The sequence below is a fragment of the Aulostomus chinensis genome, chromosome 13 (genome assembly GCF_037954235.1).
Source record: "Aulostomus chinensis isolate RoL2024-O1b breed Wild chromosome 13, RoL_Achi_v1.0, whole genome shotgun sequence".
Classification (NCBI taxonomy): Eukaryota; Metazoa; Chordata; class Actinopteri; order Syngnathiformes; family Aulostomidae; genus Aulostomus; species Aulostomus chinensis.
Window position 1 is genome coordinate 22142037 of NC_141332.1, and position 15865 is coordinate 22157901.

Below are 15865 nucleotides of genomic sequence, written 5' to 3' on the forward strand. Positions count from 1 at the left end.
TTTGGTGGGAGAGGAAAGGATACAAGTGTTTGTATCTGTTTTACATATTAATGTTGAGATAATTCAATAAATAAACCATATTTCTTTTATAAATTGTGTTCATTCTGCCCAGAAGCCCCGACTGAAGAGGAGGTCATTTCCATCTGTTTTGCCTATTAAATTGGACTCCTGCTACAGAGTGGGATGCGCAGCTCTGGATGTCACAGTGAGTTTACTAGATTTGAAGCCTTGTGACAGAAATCAACTTTTGTTGGAAGTGTCCTTAATTGGGAGTGAGTCCCTTTATCTGTGTTTCGACCGACACCTGATCAGAATGAATCCTAGTGACGGGGCTTGAGTTGAGGTCATCCAGTTTAAAGCACATTCTGTTTTATCCTTCAGACCCTGTGTTAGTGATATTACCTGGTGATGTAAGTGAAATGTGTGTTTCAAATTCGAAGGACACACTGTCCCTGAGCAGAGGCCCTTAATAGGGTTTTTAATCCATATCATGGAAATGAACCTTGTAAGTTAGTGATGCATTCAAAGTTGGGCTTTTACACTGGTATTAAATTCTATACTCTCGCTTACTTTTTTTCTATTTTTTAAGAAAATAGGGAAAGTAAGTCCACAGTATCTGAAAATATTTATACACTTTATTGATACATACAGGGGACATTTTTTTTTTTTTTTACATTTGTCAAATTTTTTTTGTACAAAAACCAATAAAACATTTTATTACTGAACTAATATCTCAGTGGCGAGATAGGAAGGATTACAAACAGTGACTTTCATATTGGATGTACTGTACATTACAGGTTAAAATCCTGTCAATAAATATATTCTTTGTCTTCAAGAAAATAACCACAATATCGCTGTTGACATTAAGTTATGGATGTCGCATAGTTTAAAGGACTGTACATTAGTTTCTCTCTTATGAGCAAAAAAAGAGAGCCACTCAAGCTAATGGAACCACTGAGGCCTGGTCTGTTATTACATGGATTTTGTGTTCAGTCTTCCATTGATACTGTTGTTTTATATCTTAAGTGTAAGGTATGTGGTTTTATTTACAAATTTACAAGATGAAAAAGTCTTGTAATCCACTGTGAGCAAACACAAGGTTGTGTTCTTTAAAAATATCAAGCCAAACCCAGTTGTATTTTAAAATGTTTTCAGTCAATACACAGTGTGTGTATATATATATATATATATATATATATATATATATATATATATATATATATATATATATATATATATATATATATATATATATATATATATATATATACACACACATATAAAAAAAGCACCTTTTTAAAAAAAAATCAGTTCTTATATTCTGTAAAAACTGTATTGGTGTCTAATAGCTATGATGCCAAACTACACCTGGCAGTGCCTACAGATAAGTCCTTGTGATTGTATTGGTTTTTGATGAGTCTCTGTTTTTCATTCTTCGGTCAACCAGTTGTTTAGTCTTTTATGCAGAAAGAAGGCAGGTTGGGCAGAGGAGAGTCCGATTCATGATTTTTACGCTGCTAGTGAATGCACTGTAGACCGTTTACCATTGTTTCTTCGTCTTCTTCTTTTCCTCCCTTTCCTTGCTCTCCTCTCTTTCTTTTCTCTTTTCTCCTTGCTCTCATTCTTGTCCCTCTTTTCCTGGCTTAGTCATAAACAGTTGTCAGGGAAGCACTTCCTCTCCTCCTCCAGCAGGGGGCAGGGTGCTCCATTGTTGGCTGGTTGCATGAGAATGTAGCGTGTTCGGTGCCGCACACCCGAGTCTCCGCACTTGGCTTTGCACAAACCCCATGGAGACCACACTGACACTTCACAGTCCAAAGGGGTGTCTGCATTGGGACACACACACACACACACACACACACACACACACACATTTGTAAGTGGTGATTTCAGTACCACTTGTGAGTGGTCTGTTCACAAGTGAATCAGATAATTAAAGGAAATTTCTATAAAGTGTGGTCTGTGCTTGCGGATGTTAATTAAACCACAGCCTCCCATTAGGCACACTGACTGCGCTTCAACATCCACCTTTAATTGTGGCTCATTCATTTATTGAGTTAGGTTTTGCTGAATCTGCTTGCTCTTTGTATGTTTTGCCCTACCGCATGGTCAGCAACAGTTGTCTACTCCAGATTTGGATTTTTATGGTCACTATTAAAATGCAGGGAAAGCTGGATGCCTTTTTTGTTATTTTTTTTTCACTTTTATTAGGGAAATTACTTAAACATTGTGCTTTTGTCCTTTCTTTCTTTCTTCTACATGTTGAACTTTTCTAAGCTGCCTCAGCCAAGCTTGTGAGCTCGTGTACAGCTGATATCTATCGCAGATTTAGATGTCAGTTAGAAGTAGAAAAGCAGAAGGATGAGAGGAGGTACGGAAGCTACATGGATGGATGGTCAGATGGAGGGAAGAAACATGCAGGCTGAGGCTGATTTTGACATTTCTTCCTTCATCTTGTGTGTCTATTAAGGGCAGGAGGAGTGATGGATTCAGCAAAGGGATAAAAAACAACAACAACAAGAACAAAACAAAACATGTAAAACCAAAGGCTGCATAGGCTGGGTGACATCAGCGTTAGATTCACAGAAAGACGGATCAAGCCGGTGATTTTGAATGTGTCACAAAATCCCGTCTCTAGCCCCGAGGAGAAAGTGTTTAGAGGATAGTATTAACAGGTTTTAATGAAAGGGAGGGCAAGATAAACAGATGGAAGGGTAGCATTGAGCCTTGGGAGCAGGGAGGAAACCCAGACGGATTCTTGGCCCCTTTCTGTTTGTTGATGGGTAGTCAAGGGAACAACCGTGTAGTCTGTGATGCTGAGTCAATTCTTTATAATCGCCCCGAACACTGAATCCAATTACTTCAACTTTCCTGCAGAGTTGACACGCTATTTTTCCCTTTTTTTTCCCCTTCCATAAATCTTTTTCTCATCAAGTCATTTATTTATTCAAGTCATAATTATTTTGACATTCAGTGCTGTGTTATGTCCATTCCCCCCCCCCATCTTGTCACATTTGAGAACATCAATCAACCAGACTGGTTGTTTGACTACTACATTGATGGATTTACTCGTAGGTCAACCTTGACTTTTTTTTTTTTTTCTTTCTCGTTTCCTATGTTTCCTTGCACTTGGAAATTTTTTTACCTGTTGCCACTAATCTGTACAACAGGGAACCATAAATTTTAACAGTCTGTGAATCAATGTTAAGTCAATCCAGCCCCTCCTCATGAGTAGAGATCTTGTTAAAATATTAATGTCTGCATCCCATTCGGGGTCTCAACAAATGCTGTAGATAATTTCCAAAGTTTTCTAAGAATGCTCTACCACTTTGTCAGTGTCTCATCTTTAGCCTGTTCAGTCCACTGAATACCAGATGGGCTCTGTTCTCTCTGATGCTCTCTGGTTTTTGGTTGGAAGTAATTGAGTTTTTGTGTGGCCTGCCTGTAACGGTTGGGAAACACTTTCACATGAGTCAGTAAGTTCCTAGCATTGTGTTAAGTCCATGTTTGGCATGGCAAAGTCTAGAATATATGTTTGGTTTCGTTTCTTTTCCTTCAGGTCTGTTTAAGGCACAAGTTGGTTTCAATGTATACACCTGGAAACACTATTATATATGAATGTATTCTGCCTGAAACAGTGCAAAATGGGAATTTGAACCAGTGCTTCTCGACATATGCATTCATTTGCTAGCTCCACTGTAGGATTGAAGACTTCTACCCTTTAACTCAACACACGCTTTCTGTATGGTCTGAGCTGGATCCCTATCGTTTTTATCACTGTCACGACCTTCCTGTGGCAGCCATATTGGATCGCTCCCTTTTGCGCGATCTTAGAAATCTCTTATATGCTGCAATATATTTGCCTCATATTATTGTTGGGTTTGAACAAGAAAGGGTGCTTCGCTTGACAAATGATTGAAGTCATCGTGGTTTATTTATTTATTTTTTTTTTTTTTTCAGCCTTCAGTGTTGCCTGCGTGCCTTGGGGAATTTTGCAAATACCTCAAGCAACTGCCAGTTAGTTACCATGTCTATGTTACTGTTTGTGATGTGAGTAAGAAAACAAATGTTCTGAAAATGTATATTCTTCAGACTTACTTATGATAGTATCTTCAATCTCATTTCCTGTAGGCAGTTGGTTGGACTGGGTGGGTTCGACTGGAAGGCTGATGATCTGATTGGTCTTCTTTATCTTGGTCAGTGTTACTTTGGCAATGGGTGGGAGATTCTTCAGACGGGGATAGTAGAATGAGTTGGCAGGATGGCTGGGGAAAGAGGAGGTGATCTGTGTGGAGGACAGAATAGCAGTGGATACATTGAGATCCTGCACAACAACAGCTGATGACTTATGTCAAAGAAACAGCATCTTAATGTGCATTTATTAAAATTATGTTTGTTAGTTTGGGATATCCAGTATATGAATAGTGGCAGAAACATTGAACATCGATAAAGAAACACTATCGTGGGAGCGATAGCTCATCAATTTACTGTCATGGAATTCTGTATTTATATATTCTGCATTTCTGTGGCCACAGTGGTTATAACCATGAACTTTGAGCTTATTAACCACGCGGCCTTCATTGGATGGCACCTCAAGTTTTCCCACCTGTGTGATTTTGTCCTGCGGAATGGTCTCAAAGTTGGGAGAGGAGAAAGTGAACCCGCTGTCAGTTCCCGCGTCATAAGGGAAAAGCTCCAGTGACACATTCTCTTTCCAGTGGTCCCCATCACACAGGTTGATGCTGTCCACTCCCACAAACCAGTCAGGGCTAGGAACGATCCGCACAATGAATGACAGCTGCAGAAGCATAGGAGAAAGTGGAGCATGGGGAAAGACATAGTGGATAAATATGAAGTCAGGGTGGGAGTTGATTGTAAACATTCACAATTGAAAAGTAACCGCCAGGGGTAATTGGAGCACTTTAGAAATAGGAGATGAATTTTGCCTAATTTTGGCAATACAACATCCTCCATCCCCTCTCATGCAGCTAAACCATCCCAGCATTTTATATGATGATATTTCAGTATGTTGTAATAGGTTCATTTTGAAGCACTGTATGCTTCACTCCTCATATTACAAAGTGAATGACATCAGATCCATCTTTCTTAGTGCCAGACTGCAGCTTCTTGTGTGATGGTGAACATCTTCTCTCCTTTTTCCATTTCTCTCACCTCCAAATCAAACTTCTGCTTCCCGTCTTCCTTCCCAGGTCTGTCTCTTTACCTGTCCAAGTCTAACATAGTGTTTGGTCAGATGTGTCCTACACTTTATGACCTACCCAGAGACTCATAAGCAGGAAGTTTAACATTGAAGTCCTGCAGACTTTCACATGATGTACAAAGACATAATTTAGCATTGCTATATTTCGAAAGCTGTCTTTTGGGTGCAGTCGTTGGAAACTTGGAAGCAGCAGTTTTAATGACTGACTTTGTTGCATCCTCATAGTTTACAACTCTATATAGTCAACAATCAGCATTAGCACTAACACTAGAACTTATTATTTTAATATCAAAGTATGCTGGACATTGACCAGGGATACAGTGATCGTGAAATTTTTGGCCCATATTGATATGATGCGTGAAATGACATTTTGTTCACAAGAAATACCAGTGTTTGTTTCTCTGTGTGTGTGTGTGTGTGTGTGTGTGTGTGTGTGTGTGTGTGTGTGTGTGTGTGTGTGTGTGTGTTGTCCTTGTGGTTATGATTCCAGAAAATTCCAGAAAAGAAAAATATTTATGATTAAAGATAGAAATGGAGCATATAGCTTAACCTTCTGTCACACTGAAGGACAGCACTGCACAGCCTTGTTATTGTACCTTATTTTTTCACATTGACCCATCCAATTATATTTGACCCCCAAGAATTAAGAACTAGTGTTTGAAGGACTTACAAAGGAGTGTCTGGCAAAGGCCTCAAACTCTGTGTTTGTCTGGCCCGTGCCTCCCACTACAGCTGGAGCAGAGAAGATGCCGTAAATGCTCTGGATGCGCTCACCGGCCACCTCAACTTCCTTCATTATTGCCCAAGCCTCGCCTTTCTCTGTGAGCTCCCTCACTCCATTGCTGGCAAACTCATTACGCTGCCACATGTGGTAATCAGAGCTGTGGGTCACCCCTAAGAGCAAAGACAGGAGGTGATCATTTTATTATTAGCTATTAGTCAAGAGTAGTTTATAATTTTTTCTTCTTTCTTTTTTCTTTTTTTTTTTTTACACATCCAGTCTGAAAACTGTTTCCTATTTCAGTATTTTACATAATTGGAATATAGTTCCACTCCAGCTTGCAGTGCACTTACCAAAAAGTCTTGACCATTGTGCAGGGGGACGGTAGACAGGATACTGTTTTGGGAATGCTGCCTGGGTCCACTTGCCAGTAAATGTTAAGCTGTACTGGGCTGTTTCCGAGGCAGTGCACATGGGGACATCAGTAGGAACTGGCATTGGATTAGCACCTTGGCCCAGTGTCAATATCATGACGATCAGGTGGTAAAGCACCTCAGAGGTAGAAGGGATGTGACTTGTGGTGTCCATGATACAAGGAGGGACTTGTGGGAGGATGATGGAGGCCTGATAATTGGAAAGAAAACAAAGCTTTGTTTTAGCTTTATCAAACTTACATGCGTAAACAAAAAGCTGAATAGATAATTGCAAGAGTATTGCTACAAGTTTCAGTTTTTGTTGAACATCAGCAGAGTATGTCTTGCAGTAGCATTGTGATAACCTTGGTTTTTATGACAGTACATCGGGATTTCCTCACTTCTTGATACATTGTGTTTATATATATATTCTCTTCTCAGATGTGTGTCATGACAGGGCTGACAAGGAGAATAACTGAAAGGGAAAAGCATTTGGCAGCAGCATCAGTGTGGAGATTAACAAGTGGGGTGTGTGAGTCAGAGCGTTCATTTTTAACCTTAGCACATTTTTTCCACTGTTAAGACTTGTTAACTCGTTTACACAATGTGGAATTGTTTAACCAACACACTTGACATTACGTTAGATACATATAATGAGAGTATGGTTTTTGTTGCAGTTGTACACGATAGCGCTGTATTTTACATTTCTGCGTCAAAGACATGATTTAAGAGCATAATGCTAAAATGCATACTGCATCATACCTTATTTTCATGCTCTAGATAGAAAGCAGTGTCATGGCACTCGTTATTCCTGAACTTTGTCAGGGTTTGTGGTTTCTAAAGTCAAGTCCAATTATGTATAAGATTTTAATGCCCTGTCATAACTATGTATGTCCTTTTAATGATGAGATCTGGTGCTCTGTTTCACTGGGGATATTGACTTTTTATGCCAACACATCTAATCATCAAATGGACGTATCAGTGAACATCCACATAGAAGGCTGACTGTATTGCATAATGAGTGAGCAGCTAAATAGACCATGTTTTTTGTTATGTAGAGCTTATCAGTGTGTAGTAAATGCAGTCCATCCATAGAAACTTCATCAAAGAGTTCTCCTATGTTTGCATTACAGAAACAATGGCAGGTAACAATGGTCTACAGAAAAAAAAATGCAGGTAATTCTGTACGTATAATTGTCAACCACCTGTAATATAAATGTCTCTTTTAATTTGTATTTCATGAAAACAACTTTCCAAATGTAACTATGTGTGCTGTTGCGTGGTGGAGAATCTACTCACTGATATTGGTCAGGGTTCCAGATGAATGATGGGTTGCAGCAGAGTGGAGAGCAGGGCTGGAGGTGAGGAAAAGGGATGAGGAAAGCAGGGCATGTGGCTGTCAGCAAGAGTGACTGCGAGGCTGCAAGTCCTCTTTTGCCTATTTATGTCCTTCAGGAGGTTCACCCCTCTCAGTCTTTCCCTACTTCCCCCTTTTTCTGTATCCTTTACACCACTCCCCTCCTCAACTTGCTGCACTCTTTCTCTCAGGCTCACCATCTACTCCTCAGTGACTTCCCTGCCCCCTTCATGCCCTTTGACTTTGGCTCTCCTTCCTCCACTCTACTCCTGTTCGTCTTCCTCTTCCTCTCCTACACTTTATAAGTGGCCTATTAACCGACTAATGTGTTCAGCAGCCCTGAATGCACAGCCAAGGGTCTGTTGCTAGTGTGCCATATCTCAGTATGATACTGAAGGTCTGTACTAACATTCCCAAGCAGATGCTGTATTTCTTGAATTCTCTAATTGTCTGAGTCAATATGTGTAACTCCTTTGCATTTCACATGGCTTACAAAAGCAGGCAAGCTGAAGCACCATCCAAAAATGTGCGGCAATAATTAGTTGTAAGATGCAAATATAATATGAGCTTGAGGGCATGCGAAAGAGTGCCAAAGAAAGGCTAGTCAGGCAGTAGATAGTATGTGTTGATTGTAATTGCATGATGCATAAATGATCTTTTAATCTTAAGAGACTAGATAGGCCAGAACCTCATGACCACGTGAGAATATGGCTTATAATTTAAGGTTTGTATACATCATATCAACCAGATCTATTTGGTGGCGTATTAAAGGACCCTACAGTACCAACATTGGAATTTTCCTGAAAAGAGTTTCATTGATGAACTAAATTGGTTAAATGTCAAATCCCAACGCAAGACAATATGCACACTTGGACTCATGACATGAATGTGACAATGAATGTCTGGTTTCCTCATTATAAGGATCGTGGCTTGGCAGCAGTAAAGTCTGATGTTGGAGCATCTGGTGAGTTGTTGCGAAGGCATTTTGACATACACACACACACTAAATGTAAAGTTTTGCTTTATCATATAGAAAAGGGCACACCTCATCTGTTTCAGCTCCATCTTGGATTAAGGCTACCAAAACAGGTAGATCCCCTGTCTGACACACATAATTCCATGGATAGCAACAGATTGCTTGTTGATACTGTATGTACTTTATGTCTATAAACACAGGAAATAATTTAAATCAAGCCACAACAACAAAAATCCCTAAAAGTATGAAGTGTGTAGAAAAATCTGTTGGCTAAAGATGCAGTGTGTGTTTTAGAGTGTTTTACAGTGTGTGATGTTTGAGTGCCACACCTACGGGAAGCCACAATAACAGCTGCTGTTTCCTCCTGGATCCTGTGTTGTTGTGTGTCTTAAGTCTCTCTGTCAGCCAATTGAGGGTGTTTGTCTGTGAGGAGGCTGGGGGTGTGTTGTTTGGCTTCCTGAACCTGGAGGTGGCAGACAACCAGTCACGTGTAATCACACAAATATGCCAGCATGCTGAATCAGCCCACATCTAATGATTTCCACATGGTCACGTTTCATGCAAACATAAACTAAGACACACATACGCACACTTGACAGCTGCCCTCACCAGTCTCTCTCAATTTCAAGAATCACTGTTTGGACTGTAGACTTAGGTCTGTTTTTATTCAATGACATTTGAAAAGGCAGAGTTAACCCATCACCACCCTCGTAAGTCTGAGGACACTAAACAATGCCGTACTGTGTCGACTTTTATGGAGGGTAGCAGAGCTAAATGAAAGGAGGCAAAAGCCGGAGCCATTTGGTCCAATGGGTTTAAGTCCTGGTCCCTGGGATATACTAATACTTGTTTCTCTCCATGGCTACAGTGAGAAGCAGCATCCTGATGACCTTTATTGAAAACCACCTGTTTCAATCATGAGGTTTATCCAAAACCGTGTCCTTCCAGCCACTTTGTGCGCACCTTTGCAGCATATTGCTTCATCATTACATCCCAGTGTATGAAGATGACTTCACCCAAAGTGTCCTGGAGCAAGACACTAAATTCAGAGCAGCTGCAAAGCTCCTGCTGGGTTTTAAACCTCTGACCTTTGAAGGCCTCTGACCTTTCGTAATTAAGGTATTCACAACAGATTTTCACAAATCATTAAACCAAGTGGGTCAGAGATGTTGTTTCCTTATGCCAATTTTTATTTGCTTATATATCAATGGTTTTATTAGTGGTTCTCAAAAAACACAAAAAAAGTTGTCATGCTTAATCTTAATTTAAGTAAAAGATTACAAATGAAAGAAATGAAAAATGGGTCGTCATTTAAATTAAGCAACAAATATTCCTACATATCAAACAACCCATAACAATCCCCCTCCCTCTCTCCAGAGATGGACTCCTACAAGGCGAGCAAGCCAGCCACATGCAAGTTCTGTTGAAACACAATTTTCGTACTACACATTTTTTTCCTACAAGTGTGCATACCTAAATACATTTCAGTCAGTGTAAACAAAGAATAAAGATCTGTCCACGTTGACCTTTTTCCAGGTTTATATTGTGGAAGCTACATATTGTCAAATAGTCTTCATGCAGACATTCTTTTTATTAAGCAAAATGTCAAGTTGTGAAGAGCAACAGCAGTAGATGTGGATTTGCCATCATCTACCACAGGGGTGTCATTGTGGAGTGCAAGAGGTTTGAAGATCAAGCTGGCTTGGGTAAGCGTGTTGGTGGTTGGTCTTCCATCTGGCACAACTGTCTCTCATAGGTGTCTTTTTTTTAGACAATATGACAAACGTACTGGCCAATTTCATTGTTTGGGCAGATCCAGGATTTGTTCATTTTCTTTAATACTGCAAGATAAGCAATTTGCTGATATTTTCCTTGGCAGAGTTACGCTTTTCTACCTAGTTTCTTCATAGTTTCACCATATTCCTAGAAAACTCCCCGAGAGCACTGATCTAAAAACATACGGTTGTTGGTCTGAGTTGACAGGGTGTTTGTCTAGGAAAGGGACCAGTCATATGTTGTTTGAGGTTAAGCTGTAAATACCTAGAAGAATGAGAGGCTAACAGAATATAGGTCAGGAAACACCACAAGGGCCTTGGGCCAAATGAGCAAGGCACGTGTCTGCTGCAGCTTTGTGGGAGTTCAGGATGTGGATTCATACTGTGGTAGAGAGGTGGGTGGACTGTCAGCATCCTATTTAGTTCAGATGTAATAACTAATATATATGAGTGGAATACAGATGTTACTCATTTTCATTTGACGTGATTCCCGTGGTGCTGTCATGCTAGAAGGGGGGCTGAATTCAACAAAGGATTTATCTAGGAATGGCCGTAGTGCGCAAACACAACCACCAGGTAGCACATGAGAGCAATCCAGATGCAGCCATCGTCTGCTTGTTCACGCGTGATGTGTGGACTCTGGTACTACCATGTCAGTGCATCGTCTTGTCAATGTGCTGCAGCGATGTATCTTCTGTTGTTTGAATAGGCTGTAGTGAAGTCATTCACCTGCTTTGCATGAGGTGAGAAAGAGGAGAGGTAGTGGACGCTGGCTCCTTTGAGTGATTTAGGCTTGTTTGTTTTCATAACTCATCATTCTTGTCTGTGGAAGGGACAGAAAAGTAAGGGAATCTAAAATATGCAGAAAAACACAGTGGTTTAAGGTTTAGATGATCTTCAAGAAGAGAAGTGAACATCCAATTTAAAAAGAAATAATGATGAAATATCACAGCATTCCATGACTCATAAGGAGACTGATTCATCCACAAAATATTGGACTGAGGTTTACTCTCAGAATTTGTATATTTATTGGATAAAAGTTTGGTTTGGAGCTGAAATACTGTTGACTTCACTTGGCGTTGTTGTCTTGTTGGGGAGAAGCATCACTGGAAACAGAATAAAATTCCCATCTTTTACTTTCCTAGGACGCCCCTTCTGTGTCTCATGCTTGCTTGCAACATTAGCTCTGCCTTGACCACTGACAACAGCGTGACGCATCTTCACACCAAACCGTACATTTCCAGGTATTACATTCATAAACCATGAGTTACTGTTTGTGACCGTTACACATTAACACCATATTGTTGACGAAGATTGAATGTTTTGCTCACTATTTCAAATCATTAAAATAATGGTTCTGGTTAAAGCTGCAGCATGGATCTCAGAGCTTGATAGACCTGCGTTAGTGGCGTAGTAGGGAGAAGTGACATTTACTGAAGTCAGTGTTGTGAAATGCAGTGTAGGGAGTACTTGTGTTTTTAAACTTTTATCTACTACACATCTGAGAGACATGTTGTATGCGTGGTCAGCTGTTGGTGCTTGCTTTTTAGACACAGTCCTGAAAAACCAATATTAATTACGTAACAGTCGCCTTTGGCTGCTCTCACATTCATGTCCGTTTCTTCATATCAATAGAAGTTGCAAAACAGATTCTGCTCTTTTATGCAGAAGTAAAAAAAAATTTCATTGCAAAGAAATGTTATCCAAAACAGGCTCACAGTCTACAGCGGCTTCGTTGCAAAATAACATCATTGAAGTTTTTGACAGAAGCAGGATGTCAGGATGAAAATGTTGATTTTAGTGACCAGGTTTATTTCTTTTGGAGGTAAATGTCAAGATAGTGGTGGCCGCTCAGGGGCCATCATATGTCAGTCCAATGGACTGAACCTCCTCTAAACTAAATAACAGGGTTTGTTGTCAGGTTAATGGCGACTTTTACTATGGCAACAGGTTATGTCATTATTTTGGCTCCCTGGCTTCTTTCAAGATAGGTTTGGAGCTTACCACATTGAATCTGGTCATTGAATTGAAATACAGATTACAAAAATGTAAATGTGGATAAAAAATAGTGTCAGTTCTTTCTTGTGAGAAAACTTTCACATACATTGGAATATGGTGCTTCATGCATGAAGATTAGGGCCACCCTGGACCAAAGATTTTCCAAGTCATGGAGTTGTTGCATGTTTATAATGTTAACTGGAAAGAATTTTATGAGTATAGTCAACATTACAGAGAAATACAAAAACATAATGATCCGTCCTGAAAATATAAATCAACACGATCACACACAGAGTCGTCCCACGATACCAGTAAACGGCGATTAGCAACTATAAGCACCAGACAGTTGCTTGGATGAAAATGAAAGTTGCTCTGCATTGTTAATCCCAGAAATTGAACAGCGCGAAGTCAAAGGGGGTATCACCATGGCGGTTTCCGAAGAGATGAGGGGACAAAATTGATGGTGTCTCGGCTGAACAGGGACACTGGTTGTTGCAGGGTAACTTGTTTGTTCTGTGACACAAAAGGCGAAGCCAATGTAAGTCTGATTGCTCTCTGTAATGGGGCCTATCACCACCTGACATTTTGGATGTGCACATACTTCAGTAAATGAATAAATTTTGCCCCAGTTTATGTATACTGGGATGATAATAATCCCATTAAATGCACTGCAACTGTGTTTGGAACCCCACTGATTGTCTGCCTTGTATACACAAGTGGAAAATCATTTGTACCATGAAGTATTTTTGCTCTGCGAGCACTAATGTGGTCCTGCGAGCACAGGGTTTTGACTAGTCTCACTACACCTGGTCTTAACATTCAGCCATTTCCACACTTTCCCCTCTGCTACCCTCCATCCAGAGTATCCCTCGGGCCTTGTTAGAGCAATAATCACCCCTGGTTTCCGAAAATAATTTCCTTTACCTCGTGGGAGCAATCTATGTACATGTGCATTCATTTGCACATTTCTGGATACATTGTGTGTGTGGGGATATGACTTAAATCCCTTTTGGGGACGCATAACTTAACACCATTGGATATGGAATGTGGGACAAACACTGTGTTCCAATTTGTGAATTCAGATTTTTGGGTCAGTGTTTTGTGATGAGGTTAGGACTAGTTAAGTAGCGCCTAGGGGTTTGGGCAAGGCTCCAAGAGATGAATGTAGGTTTCTCTCTCTCTCTCTGTATGTGTGTGTGTGTGTGTGTGTGTGTGTGTGTGTGTGTGTGCATGCATGTGCACGCACACGCGCGCACCTTCCATCTAATGGAAGTTGCAGGGCAGAGCATGTTAGCCAGGGAGTGTAATGCTTGATTTAGTGTTTATGTTGTTATTTTTGTTCATCGATTAAGGATTTTATTTTATGTCCATTGTCAAGGCATTGATATACAGCTTTATATTGGCCTCATGCGATGTTTGTAATACAGATGTGATCATGTGATGTGCAGTGTGATCAAATGAACTGTCTGACCTGCCTGATACATTACCTTAGGCCTAATGCTTGACTCCACAGAAACGAGTGCTGCTATTATAAGCGACCTTGTTGAATGTTTGTACCATCAATCACTGCAACCCACCACAGTCAGACAAGCCTATATTAGATGTCGAGACCAACATGATTTATATCTGAGAATTATGGATGAACAGCTGAGGTCAGGGTATTAGATGACAGCAAAGTACTAAAACACAGCCCAAATAAATTCTCCATTAGAAACTGCTGAGTCAGCTGCTCTTGCTCCCTCTCTCTAGATTGTGTGTGTTTTTTTTTTAATAGTGATTGACAAAGTATTTGGCACCTGGACTGAATTGTTGAGTTTTAGTAGAAACATCTGTAAAATCTGCACAAAGCAGATTTACACATGGGCAACTCCAAACAGCAGTGAGGACTCGCGTGTAGTGAAAAGGTAAAAGATCTTGCAGTGGTGAGTAAGCCATCGCTGTCGTTTAGTTTTGAGTCATCAACTTTGCCAGATTTCACTGCCCAAATATTCGATTACCAAATAAATACACTCGTTGGTCAAAGAACATTATTGGAGGCTGTCTTCTATCATAGATGGACATTTATCATTAATTTGCTGTGTTTGATAGGTATATTTGTTCGTGTTTGGTACAAAGCTACCCTGTTTTTTGATCAGCTTCCATTTTTTTGGGAGCCAACCCAAAATAGCAGAGCACCAGACAAGGGCTGGTGCAGAGGCCGGACTGCAAGAGGAGCATGAGAGGAGAGCTGGCAGACATTCTACTTATTTTTCCCTCATTTTTTGTTAGTCAACCTGTCTCTCTTTTTTCGTCTTATGTTTTCCAGGCCAGTATTTGTGGCTAGCCATCATTATTATTATTATATATATATTTTTTTTTTTATGTTGACCATGCGTGCAGTCACTGTATGACACCCAGCTTTCACTTGGCCTGGAATTGGAGCTTTTTCCAACAGGCCTCTTTAATAACCAAGTTCTCACTTAGTTTCATGAGTCTTGGTCACAGGTTAAGAGGCAACGTTTCCTTTAAGTCTGGATACTCAAATGACATGATCTTAAATATTGGAGGTCCTTTTTATAATACTGGTTTCCTGTTGGTGAGACTCAAGTACCAGGAGATTTGTCTGCATAAGCACCTGCAGTTTTGTTCTGCCTTTACTTTATGGCCTTGAATGTTGGACGCTGAAGCCCACCCTGCAGAGGTCTGTGGATGGGCAGTGTGACAGAATGTAGGGAGTAGTAATACACATTAACCAGAATGTTACCAACAAGCATTTGTACAGGGGGCTAGTGGAAAATAACATGAGAATGAGAGTGCTCAGTCACCGCCAGAGACATCAAGAGCTTCTAGCCAGCAAAATGGTGCTGTGGGAGCCAACACACGCTTAGATCAAGAGGGCGTCCCACACCAACAGGCACTGGCAAGTCGGCCAGGTACATGGAGGATCAGAATGGCTGGACTATGCTGGGGTCATCTGAGGATGATGATTGGTTTAATGCTCTCATTCTTACTGTAAAGTTATTTTTCGTTTTGAACAAAAAAAGAAATGCTGTTAGAAAACTAAACTCTGTTATTTATTCTAAAATTGTGTTTTGCAAAGACATTGAAATATTAGTTTCTGTGTCAATAATTGTGTGTACTGTTGTCCTTTGATATTTATTATGTCGTGAAATCAGTGGCCAAGTTCAATCATGAAGGGGCAAAAAGCCAGACATGGTTTGTCACTAAAATGCTCCTAGCTTGTCCCTCCCAAAGGTCAGCCTACCTTAAACTGGTGGGATCCCAATTCCCTTGAAGCAGTTGGCGAGCAAAACTGTCCAAGAGTGTTGCCAAGACCACTTATTGGAAGTGAATAATGAGACAAAAAGGCAAATGTCAAACTGCAAGTTACAGCCTTTTTAAAAGGATGCAGTGCAAAGTAGATG

At 40.3% G+C, this 15865-nt stretch overlaps 2 protein-coding genes across 6 annotated transcripts in view; one reads left to right on the forward strand and one right to left on the reverse strand.

Annotated features, from left to right (window-relative positions):
* Positions 1–15865, forward strand: part of maea (macrophage erythroblast attacher, E3 ubiquitin ligase) — a 79997-nt gene that overhangs the window by 8135 nt on the left and 55997 nt on the right. For 2 of the 5 annotated variants that reach the window (XM_086222104.1, XM_086222108.1), the window contains exon 3: positions 113–205. The exons of the other annotated variants lie outside the window; for them this stretch is intronic. The gene's annotated coding sequence lies outside the window, so the exon portion shown is untranslated. The remainder of the gene's footprint in view (positions 1–112; positions 206–15865) is intronic. 5 annotated transcript variants of the gene reach the window in all.
* spon2b (spondin 2b, extracellular matrix protein) lies at positions 1277–7789 on the reverse strand. Its single transcript, XM_086222111.1, has 6 exons — positions 7655–7789; positions 6296–6566; positions 5892–6115; positions 4607–4798; positions 4099–4285; positions 1277–1826 (listed from the first exon to the last, which is right to left on the reverse strand). Exons 2-6 carry the CDS (start codon positions 6528–6530, stop codon positions 1648–1650), a joined length of 1017 nt encoding a protein of 338 aa, XP_086078237.1. The 5' UTR covers positions 6531–6566; positions 7655–7789; the 3' UTR covers positions 1277–1647.